At 58.1% G+C, this 11,655-nt stretch overlaps 1 protein-coding gene and 1 long non-coding RNA gene across 2 annotated transcripts in view; both read left to right on the forward strand.

Annotated features, from left to right (window-relative positions):
- Window positions 1-1,465: 1,465 nt before the first annotated feature.
- The window catches only part of LOC121669600, a 32,349-nt gene continuing 22,159 nt past the window's right edge, over window positions 1,466-11,655 (forward strand). The window contains exon 1 of the long non-coding RNA XR_006017816.1: window positions 1,466-1,739. This is a non-coding gene — a long non-coding RNA (uncharacterized LOC121669600). The remainder of the gene's footprint in view (window positions 1,740-11,655) is intronic.
- SOX1 (SRY-box transcription factor 1) lies at window positions 9,610-11,609 on the forward strand. Its single transcript, XM_042038735.1, has one exon. It carries the CDS (start codon window positions 10,397-10,399, stop codon window positions 11,519-11,521), a length of 1,125 nt encoding a protein of 374 aa, XP_041894669.1. The 5' UTR covers window positions 9,610-10,396; the 3' UTR covers window positions 11,522-11,609.

Genomic DNA, 11,655 nt, shown 5'->3' on the forward strand with positions numbered 1-11,655 from the left:
ACTCGGGTGCTTCCCGCAGCTTTTGCGAGACAAGCAAGGCTCTGGCTGGCAAGCGAATCGGAGGTTAATGTTGGGGGTGGGGGGATGTATGTATTAATTTATTTTTTGAACGAAGACTAGATCCACCCCCTAATAAAAGGAGACAGTCCGGCCATAGGAAGGCGGCTGCCCGCGGTGTCCGTTCCCAGCGCTCTGGCGCCGGCACCGTTGACCCCCCAAAGGGTACAGCCCCGGCAGCCACGACCCGCCTGGATGCTACAGCCGGCTCCACCGGCGGGCAAAGCCAGCCCTCTGCTCCACTCCTCCCTCCCTCCCCGCCGCACATCCTCGGCACAGACGGGCAGGCACACACCCGCACAGCCGGAGCAGAACGGAAATCGGGGCACTCTCAGCTTTACCTGAGAATCTTTAGCTGATTTGTGTCCATTTTAATAACCTCTATCGACTTTCTTTCCTAGAGCGGTTGTCGTGTTGGCAGAAAGGGACTGGGAAAGAGTATTTCGGGGAGGGAAGAAAAAAAAAAACATGCAGGCGCTGTCTAGGAAAGGGGAGGTGATGGCAGTGAACGGTGCAGAGGGGAGGAAGAGCGGACCCTCCGCAGAGATCCTGAGCGGAGAGGGGGAGGTTGACAAAGCCTGGCTCCATCCCGAGGGAAGGCCGGGAGAGGGGGAGCGAGAGGGCGGAGGGGCTCGAGTCTCCCTGTGAAATTCAAGTTTATTGTCAACAAAGGAGGGTCTGACCAGGCTCGGAGCCTCCGCTGTCCCGAGCTGTCGGAGGCAGAGTGCGGCGGGGGGGCGCGGGGTCACTGGGCGGCCGGGGACCTTCAGGGTACGGCGGGGAGGGCAGGAGCAGAGTCCCGGGGCGGCCGAAGCGGGCGGTGAGGGACGAGAGGAGGCGCGGGGAGCCCCACGGCACCGCACAGGTGCGGGAGGCAGCACCTAGGGGCGGCTCTTCACTTCCAGGAGGCATCTCTCCCAGAGAAAGGGGCAGGGGACAGTGGCCCAGCAGGAGCGGAGAGGCAGAAATGCAAGGTTAGAAGAGAAAGTGCGTGTGAGAGAAGGAAAGGGGAAGAGAAAGAGGAGGAAGGCTCCGGGCTCCACCTCCCCGCTCGGCGCGGCGCTCCAGCTGCTCTCAAACCAACTGCTCAATTCTATTCACTGCCGCGACGGAACAAAAAAGTGGCTATTTATTAGAATACTTGTTTGGTATTGTTCGGTGCCACACAAAAGGCGTTTCATTATGTTGGGGTGGGGAGAAAAGCCCCTCTCCTTTTTTTTCCCCTTTCCTTTTCTTTTTTTTTTTCTTTTCTCTCCAGACCGAAACAATAACTTGAAATTGTCTTTAAAGTCTTTTCTATCAATAATAAATTTCATTTTCTTCTCTGTCTCCCGCTCTCCCTCTCTCCCCCTCTCCTGTGCAGTGTGTATGTGTGTGCGTGCGCGTGTGTGTGTGAGGGGGAGAGAGAGAGAGCGAGTGAGCGAGAGAGCGCGAATGGTGAGTGTGCGTGTGTCGCCGGGCACTCGTGGCTCGGGCACAGCCGCCTGGGAGCTGCGGCTGGGCGAGGGGCGAGGAGGAGACCGCCGGCTCCGTGTCGCGCTGCCCTGCACCTGCGGGCACGGTCGGAGGAAGGTGTGAGCTAGGCTAGAGCAGAGGAAAAAACCAAACCAAAAAAGTAATAATAATAAGGCTGCCCCTTCAGATGATATATTTGGGAGGAGGCTGGAGCCGGAAGAGCAACTGTAAGTGTGCCTCTAACTTTTGAGGGGGTCTTCACCCTGTCTCGGGAATGGAGGAGGGGAAGCTGGCGAGGGGAGGGCTTCCAAGTTACTTTTGCTTCAAGGAGGGAAGAGCCGTTTGCAGTCACTGGGTTATCGGCTGTGACACGGATTTGGGGGGTGCGGGTGTGGTGTGACAGCGTTTTGGGCTGCCCCCCTCCGCCTTCTGGGGAAGAGGCCTCACTGGGTTTTGAGGCGGGGGAGGAAAGCGGCGGCCGGGCAGGGGCAGGGGGCTGCGGGAGGGCTGGGGCGGGGAGGGCGCCGGGGGCGGCGGCGCTGCCTCCCGAGCGCGCAGCGCCCGCTCCCCTTACACGTTCAAAAATTAACATGTCGGTGCGCGGGTGCCATTTAGTGAAAGGTGTCTTGGGCAAAGAATCAATTTCGCTGTGACTGACCGGAGGGCTTGGCTGCATTAATACTACCAAAAAAAAAGGGAAATCAATAGGCAGAGCAGCCCTCAGCTATTACAACTAATTCCTGCTTAATCTCTCCCCCTCGGAGAGAGCATTCACATGGGCTTCCAACACTGCTAATGCGGCCGGGCTGAGCCCGGCTCGATTTTCCCAAGGAACGGGGATACCCGGATCCGATCCTTTGCGAAAGTGACAGCTGCCGGGACCTCTCGACAGGGAGGTTGTGCCCAGCCTCTCGAAGCCAAGCCCCAGCCCAGAGGTTAGGGCTATCTGGCGTGGTCCCACCCAGGGTCTTACCCTCCCTCCCCAGCTCCAAAGTGGCTGTAGAGTTTTTCACTATTGCTATAAAGTATCGGGATATTAAAAAAAGTGAAATGGATTTTCCCTCTCATAATTGACGGTGGTATTTGGGGTCGATCAACAGGCAATGCAGCAAGGTTGTACATCTATCGATCAGGGAGGGGACGCGTTTTGGCTGAATCTCTTTTCAGAAACAGGTGTTTAAACATGATAGCGGCTCCAGTCAATTAACCCATTAAAACCCCGTTTTATCGCATTGATTCCGCAGGCTGCCATAAAAGGTTATGTTTTGAAAGCCTCTTTGTTAAGGGGGGTGGGGGTTTGGATGGATGGATGGATGGATGGATGGATGGATGGATGGATGGATGGGGATAGGGAGAGTGGTTGCAAATTGTCCCCAAATGCCCAGTATGGAGCAGGCAGTGAGATGCCGAACTACCGTTTCTTCCCACCAAGCCAGGCTGCCCCAGCATCTCAGCGCGCCCCGTCTTCGCCCGCCGCTCCTGGTCCCGGCTCCGTGGAGGAGCAGAGCGGCCGCTGCGGGCCCGGGGGGCTGCCGCCATCCCCTGCCCGCCTTGGGGCGCCCGGCTGCGCAGACCCTGAGGCAAAAATTGACACATCCACCTCGAGAAAGGCATCTCCCGTGAGGGCTGCACTTCCCACCCGGGGAGGAGGGGTCCGGCCGGGGGCGGGGGCTACCGCCCTGCACCTGCTGCGGGCCGGGTCAGGCTGTGGGTGCAGCTAAATTGTAGCCCCAGCTATTTGCAAGCGCTTTTCCTAAAACAGGACAGTCTATGAACAACCTGCCTCCCCCCTCCCCCTCGGCCCCAGCACCTTTTTCAGGTTTGCCAGTCTTTGCCGTAAAGTATGTGTTTGCTAATGGTGTCAGTACCGGGTTTTTTTTACTATCCCCCTTTACGGTGACTATCAGAGAATCCGTTTAAGGAGAATGTGAAGTATCAGTCAGTGATCTGCTGAAAAACAGGTAACAAACACCCCTTTTCCAAAAGGCAAATAAACACGGGATCTCGACACCGACCAAGTAACCAGGATGTCCCGTTGGGGGGAAAGAAACCGGGTTTTTCTCTTCCCTTCACTGGGGTTCGCTATCCGCCTTCCCATGGCCAGAATGCTGCACTGGATGGAGCAAGAGGATCATGTATTTCCTCTGGGTACCTTTATTTTCCAGACCAGCGGTCTGAGATTATTTAGATGTTTGTAGTTTTGCCCTTGTTTGCTGTTTTCTAAAATAAGCACTGAATGCGCGACCGAAAAGGTTTGAAACCGTGTCAAAGTGATGTTTTAATCTCATTGAAAGGTGTATTAAACGAGAAGATGTAATTTGTGTGGGATGTTTCGATGAAAGGAGAGATTGGAGTGGATGATACTTTCGCTCTTCTGTGAACCTCATGTCACATTTATATTGAAGCCTGTGTAGCTAATCTAATTTGCAATAACAGGATGGCCTGCAAGAAAGAAGCTTCTATATTATTTAGGGCTTTTTCTTACCTCGTTTATTTTTTTTTTGCACAAATTCATTCTGACTTGCCCTGAATGATGCCTTTGCAATTTGGGGATAACTGACGAGGATGCAAACCAGAAATATTGCCTTTATGGTGTTCTGAGCGACGCGCCACAGACATAACTACCCAGGTTGCCCTGCTATAAATGGGATGTCGCATTTGGGCTTGTGAAGCTCTTTTTCCGTGACTGACATTTCAGCAGTGCAGTTTTAAAGATTAACTGGGTAATAACTCCCCTTGTCGTTCTAGTCCGACAGACTCTCCATCGCCGCAGCTCTTCCTTTTCCTTTAAAAGTTTTCAGTTACAAAATTAAACTTTTAAAATATTTTTCTTTTGGTGGAAAGTAAATTGCTGGGTAGGTTTTCTGTTGGTGGGGGTTTTTCTTGTTTCTTGGTATGGGTTTGTTTTTGTTTTTTTTTTCTAAAGGGCCACTCGGTAACTCGACTGTAAAAGGTAAATGGTCTGGCTATCCTTTTAGGTAGAAATCCCAAACCATAAAAAATAGAACAGTGTAAACCCTCATCTCCCGCGAGATGCTGTGCCATCTGATCAGCACATATTCCCGGCATGTGCCTTAGTACTAATAACTTTAAAAGAAATTTTAAAATCTGGACAGACTTTAAAATTACAACTTTTGTGTAATGTAAGAAGGTGTATTCAGCCTGTTAATTACAGGGAGTTGTGTCATTGGAATGTTATCAATTACCTATTCAGTTTTACTGTAATTACTAACAAAATTAGACAAGGATGGATCACAATACAGGATATTCCTCTTTCGGAACAATACTGTGCTGGAAATCGAGCTGATGCGTAGCATAAACAAACATTTTAGAAAATGCTCCTGCTGGCAAAACTTCGTAAAGACACGATTCTGTTTTTTCTACCGACTCAGAAGTCCCACCGAGCGAAGGATCGGGGCTGTTCCAAGCCGAGGGGGCATCCAGAATGTCCTGCCGGGAAGAGGAGGGGGGAAGCAAATCTCTGCTTAGGCGCGGTCTGACCGTCCCGCCGTCCCACCGAGGTGTGCCTCGCCTTTCCCTTGGCAATGTCTGTCCCGGGAGCTGGGCTGCGACGGGACACCCCCGGCACACCCGCCCGCCGGGACCCGCTGCCGCCTTGGGGCGGCCGCCGGCTGCTGCCGAGATCAAACGTGCGGGGAGATCGATAGTACTTCTTTTAGGCGCAAGGAAAATATAAAGCTCATTTTCAAAGCCAGTAAAAACTAGAAAGGAAGGAGAGAAAAGAGGAAGGCTGGGATATACAAACTCTTCGGAAAGGGGCAATTTATCGACACTGCGGAGAGAGCGGTGATGCAGAATTCCTTTAGAAAAATGGCTCCAGCCGCCCTTTTATCTGACACAATAAATACATAAATAAATGGAAGTTCCTACACGGAGCAGCAGCCTGCCCTCTGGCCGCTTTGGTTTTGCCCGGAGCAGGCTGGCCCTGAGCACACTCCTGTGTTCCGTGTCGCGCCCCCTGCCCAGCACCCGCGCCCCGCAGGGAGGGCGGCTCTCGGCAGCCGAGCCTCGCCAGCCCAGTTGTGCAGAGTACCTGCCTGCTCTCATTAGGACTTCAGAAACCCTTCGGTCCCGTCCCGTACCACCCTCGGCGTTCCCCCGCTGTGCTCCCGACTTTGCCCAGGCGCACCCCCGCAGGACAGTCTCGGTGCTGGTGTCCCTGATTGCCCCCTCCCCTCGTGCTCCCAGCGTGGCGGCGGACGACCCGTTGGTTGGGATGGAGATAGAGGGAAAGCGGCCTGTGAGCCACTGACCCCGGCCCGAGCCGCTCCGGGGAGCCGCAGCGAGGTCCCGCAGCGGGGCCGCCGCTCGGGTCGCGCTGGTGTAGCAGCAGTCCGGGCTGTCTGGGAGCGGCGGCCGGGAGCGGGGCGGCGGCCGGGAGCGGGGCGCGCCGAGGCGGCGGCAGGACAGCCCTTACTCTCCTCACGCTTCCAGTTGGTTGGCACGGCTCTCCTGGGCGAAGGGGGGAGACATTTCTCGTCAGGGAATTTTAGCCCTTTGCATCCCCCCCCTTTTCTTTTTCCCCCTTCCCTTTCATTCATAAACCTGGTGGCTATAGACGCAGCTTGAATATTGACGTCTCTTCCCCCAACTGCTCCTCCGTTAACCCAATTACAGAATTCATCAAGAACTGTGTTGAATTATCTCTTTCCATACAGTATCAGCATTAGCCTAATTAAAAGCTATAATGTCTGATATAATGATTAAATCGTTAGCTCTGCTGTAGGGAAGCAATATTTTGTTTTCCCTTCAATTAGAAGCTGATTGAGGTTTTCAGAGCAGGTCAGCTGTGAAATTTGAATTATATGTGTGAGTACCGTTCACAGGGTGAGCCCCTACTCGAAAGCTCCAGAGATTCTCCATACGCTTTTACCCACCAAGCTGAGAAAAGACAACAAAACACAGAGAGGCCGTAGCTGATTTGGGACTGGGGCTGTAGGATTGCACAGAACGCTGGAAAAGAAAGCGAGACTCTATTCAGGCGCCCTTTTTCCAACCATCCCATCTCGACTGGGTATCAAGCAGGTCGTGTTGAAGGCTGTGGTCCCCGAGTCGCCAAGTCACCGAGGCGGGAAAATGCTTTCCCTCTCTCCTTTGCCTGCCCTCCCTCCCGGTTTGCTCGCTTTGGCCCAGGTAATGGCACCCCGGTAGCAAGGGAGTGCTTTGCATTTCGTGCCGGCTGGCGGGTTTTGGAGTGAAGTGCCAGAGGAGCTGCAAGCGAGCGCACTCCCTCCCCGCCTCACGTTTCAGACAGGGCTGGCGAGGGACCAGGCAGGATCTCTCACGAGCGTCTCCCCACGGCATCGCCCCGGAGCGGGCTGGCGCTCGCCGGCCCCGACCCGGGGCGAGGGCGAGGGAGGCACGGCGGCAGCCAGCAGACGGCGATCGCCGCCTGCTCCGGGGCGCCCGGTTCGGCCCCGCCGCCCCGCTGCCCCCTCCTCGTCTGCGGGGGCACAGAGCGCACAGCGGCGGCCGGGCCCTCGGCGGGCGACCCCCACCCCGAGGGGGCGGCCCTCCAGGCTCAGCAGGGCGCGGGGAGAGGCACCGCCCGCCGGGGCGCGTCCCACCTCGCAGCGCGGAGATGGGGGGGAGCCGTGGCCGGGGGCAGGCACTTGTCACTGCGACCGGCCTGCGAAAAGCCCTCGCCGGTACTTGTCCCCTCTGCAGGCCCGAGGGGAGACCGCTGCCGCGGCCGGACATTTAGCCCTCTCCGGTTCTGCTCCCAGTGCGGGACCTCCTCTCCGCCTCCCCTCTGACTTTCCTGCAGCGTTCACCCAGCACACACCACACCCCCGGCCGCCCCCACCTATTCCCTCCACCACCCGACTCCTGGTTCTTTGCAACCCCCCTTTCTGCAGGGGAAAGTCCAAGGACCTCTCATCTCCGGGAGCAGCCCCGGCCTGCACCACCCCAGCCCCGCAGCCCTGTCAAACGACACTCGCCAAAGTGCTTGACCTCGTTCCTTGTCCCGTGAATCGGGATCTGCACTACCTTTACCACAGAAGAAAAGTCCCTGTCTGCCCCCCCGAGCTGGCTTTTACACCTTCCTCCCCCCCCCGTTCAGTCGATAGACACCCCCTGGCCGAAGGTGAGCGGGGTACACCTGGGCGAGAGGCAAGAGGGACTCACGGCAGCAGCATATCCTCGCTCCCTGCTCTCTGTCCGCGTTTCTCCCCGCTACCGCGTTCATGGTAGTTTGGCTGCTTCTAGGGGAGGGAAGGGGCATTCTCTGTTTATTTGCCGGGGATCAGGAAAAAGAGGTAAAAAGTCCAGGAGGGGGCAGGCCCCGGGAGGGTGTGGATTAGCAGCTTCCTCTGCACCAGGGAAGGGAAAGTTCAGCCTCGGGCACAGTTTCCCTGTACGTGAGGGGGAGGGAAGCTGGTGTGTATGCCCAATTCCCAGGGATAAGGGTGTGAGGGGGAGGGAAGCTGGTGTGTATGCCCAATTCCCAGGGATAAGGGTGTGTTCCCACGGGGTCCACCGGCTGGCAGGACGCATAGGACTCATCCGGAAAAGAATGCCCCCCAGCGATTCCACCCATTTATTTGTCAGGAAGTCTTTAGGTGCCTTTATATCAAATTTCAGGGGAAAATACCACTAGGGCCTTGGGTGGATAATGTGCAAGCCATGACATCTTATCTCGCAGTTTTTACTCCTCATCTTCATTTGGCCGTCGAAGTGGAAACACGCCTTTCTGCAGTAACCTTCTCCTCGTCTCCCTCCCCTCCTACCCTAACCAATTATATTTTTAATACATAATTTAACAATCACAACGCCCTCCCTTGTTTTGCCGTGGCAGGTATGGCAATTTGAGAAACTGTCAGCTGGAGAAGCGCGCGTGTGTTCCTGCACCGTCTTCCATGCCCTCTTTGCACCCTTAGGTGCACTGGGAGAGAACAGTCTCCTCCCAAAAGCACCGGCACCAGAGTTACTAGCATCACTCAGGCTGAGCTCAAAGGGCCTAGAAGCAGCCTGAGCCTTTGGCCGTCAGAAGCGGAGAGGCACTTTCGCCTCCCCAGCAAACCTAGATTATCATGATGAGATCACTATTTCATGACGACTCACTGGAAATGAGAAAAAAAAGTCTGATCCTAGCCCAGTGCCTAAGGCTGGTGCTTTGTACACGGTGCATACTCCTCCTGCAGAAAACTTCTGGTGGTAATAACAGTAATTGGGGGAGTTGCAGCGTGATTCCAGCCTTGGATGGCCACTAGGGTCAGGAAAATTAACACGGACCGTGAAAAGAGCAGGCATGCTGCGTGTCCCTTTCTCCACCTGGTGAAAGATGATGGGGGTGGCCGTTTATACATGCGTGGGCATTTGTCTGATGGACTTGCCATTCCTATGGCTGCAATTAAAGACTGCAGCATGAATTTCTGTGTGGACCATTTTCTCCCCCCTATAAAATAACTATAATCTCACAGGACAGCCAGGGCACAAAGGTAGTCTTTTAATATTTTCAAGGGGAAAAAATCATGCACCTGTAGTTACTGTATACAAAGATAACATGTTTCCGTGTACCTTCTTTAGTCGCAGGTGCTTTTAACTCCCCTAGGACTAAGTGAATAACGACTGCGTCCAGCCTCTGCCTCATGCCTGGGCCTGGGAGCAGTTTTAACACCTGGGAGAAATGTCTGAGGGGGCTCCAGAGAATTCTCCAGAACGAAGTCCCGCGGAAAAGGCGTGTTTGCGTGCCGATCGCAGGCCTGCGGTACCGGGACGGACAGCCTGGGGCGCCTCAGCCCCCCTAAATACTGCTCGACGGTCGTCTAAGTGAGGGGCGCGCCCGGCGGGGACGCGGCAGCCCGAGGCTTCAGGGCTCCCTGCGGCGATGCCCGGCGGGGCCAGAGGGGTGGCCGGGGGCCGGGGGGGTGTTCCGGCCCCGGGGGCGCCGTCGGGGGCCGCGGGCGGGACGCGGCCCCTCCGCCCCCCCGAGCGCGGCGCGCCCCGGTGCACGTCACCGCTCGGCGCGCGCCATATGCAAATCAGCGCCCGCCGGCGCGCCCCCATTGGCCGCCGCCAGGCGATTTAAGGCGGGCTCGGCGCGCGCCGTATGGCTGCGGCGCCGCTCGCCCGCGCGCCCGGCGGCTCCTCCTCCTCTGCCGGCCCCGTCCCGGCCCCATCCCGGCCGTCCCGCCCGGGCCGCGGGAGGGAGACCACCGCCAGCAAATTGCTGTGCCGCCGCGCCCCGGCCGCCGGAATCGGCGCGTGTTTTGGTTGGGCTCCTTCCCCCACCCCCTCCCTCCCCCGATCCTCCTCCTGCATTTTTTTTTTTTTTCAGTTAACGTTGAAATACTTTTTTTTTTTTTCGCCTCCTTTTCGCGTGGCGGTGGGTTCTCCTCTCTTCTGCTCCGTTCACCTGCGATCAGCGGATGCAAGTCACACACGCTCCCTCCCCTCCCTCCCTCTCTCTCTCCAAGTTAGCAGCAAAGAACAAAAAAAAAATAGCTCCGTTAAGGATAAGAGCGGGAGCGGAGGGGTGTGCGCGCGTCTGCCGGGGAGCGCCGGCGAGCGGAGGACACCGCCGACGGCTCCGCACACTCCTCCCGCCGCGCCAAGTGAAGCAGCAAGTTTGCCGTGCACCTGTTTGAGCAGCTCGAACCCCCGTCGCCGCCGAGCCCCGAAAGTGATTTGCGAAAGGGAGAAAGTTTTCGCCGGCAGGGTCGCCGATCGCTCTCCTCGCGGTTTTCTTCTCCTCCTTTTTTTTTTTTTTTTTTTTTTTTTTTTTTTTTTTTCTTCACACGGCGGTCGCTACCTAGATACAAACGGGTTTCGCCTCGCTCACTCACCGTCCTCCCGGGCTCCTCTATGTTTGATTCATTTTTCACGTCTGGCACCGGTGGAAAATAAAAAAGCTATTTGAATGTACAGCATGATGATGGAGACGGACTTGCACTCCCCTGGCGGAGCCCAGGCCCCCACGAACCTCTCGGGGCAGACCGGAGCGGGAGGCGGCGGCGGCGGCGGCGGCGGCGGCGGCGGGGGAAACAAAGCGAACCAGGACCGGGTCAAGAGACCCATGAACGCCTTCATGGTGTGGTCGCGGGGCCAGCGGCGGAAGATGGCCCAGGAGAACCCCAAAATGCACAACTCGGAGATCAGCAAGCGCCTGGGAGCCGAGTGGAAAGTCATGTCGGAGGCCGAGAAGAGACCGTTCATCGACGAGGCGAAGCGGCTGCGGGCGCTGCACATGAAGGAGCACCCGGATTATAAATACCGGCCACGGCGGAAGACCAAGACCCTGCTCAAGAAGGACAAGTACTCGCTGGCCGGGGGGCTGCTGAGCGCCGGGTCGGCCGGGGGAGGCCCGGCCGGCGTCGGCGTGGGCATGGGCGTCGGCGTCAGCCCGGGCGGCGTCGGGCAGCGGCTGGAGAGCCCCGGCGGCACGGCCAGCGGCGGCTACGCGCACATGAACGGCTGGGCCAACGGCGCCTACCCGGGCTCGGTGGCGGCGGCGGCGGCGGCGGCGGCGATGATGCAGGAGGCGCAGCTCGCCTACAGCCAGCACCCTGGCAGCGGGGGGCACCCGCACCACCCGCACCCACATCACCCGCACCACCCGCACAACCCGCAGCCCATGCACCGCTACGACATGGGCGCCCTGCAGTACAGCCCCATCTCCAACTCGCAGGGCTACATGAGCGCCTCGCCCTCGGGCTACGGCGCCCTGCCCTACGGCTCCCAGCCCCACCAGAACTCGGCGGCGGCGGCGGCGGCAGCGGCAGCGGCGGCGGCCGCCTCCTCGGGTGCGCTGGGCGCCCTGGGCTCGCTGGTGAAGTCGGAGCCCAGCGTGAGCCCGCCCGTCACCTCGCACTCGCGGGCCCCGTGCCCCGGGGACCTGCGGGAGATGATCAGCATGTACTTACCGGCCGGGGAAGGCGGGGATCCGGCGGCCGCTGCCGCCCAGAGCCGGCTCCACTCCCTGCCCCAGCACTACCAGAGCGCCAGCACGGGGGTGAACGGCACCGTCCCCTTGACGCATATCTGAGCCCCCGCCGGCACTGGAGTGCCGGAGGCAGCCACGGGCGCGGCACCGGCTCGGCCGCCGGCCCCGGCCCCGGGCCGGCCCGCAGGACTGCGCGCCCCGCCGCTGCCACCGCACGCTCAGCCCCGGCCGCCTGC

The sequence above is a fragment of the Corvus kubaryi genome, unplaced genomic scaffold (assembly GCF_017639235.1).
Source record: "Corvus kubaryi isolate FWS band 111438036 unplaced genomic scaffold, C.kubaryi_AGA036_p1.0 133, whole genome shotgun sequence".
Classification (NCBI taxonomy): Eukaryota; Metazoa; Chordata; class Aves; order Passeriformes; family Corvidae; genus Corvus; species Corvus kubaryi.

Bases quoted from the DNA above. Each gene is read 5' to 3' on its own strand.
- SOX1 (XM_042038735.1), top strand. From the start codon at position 10,397: ATGTACAGCATGATGATGGAGACGGACTTGCACTCCCCTGGCGGAGCC.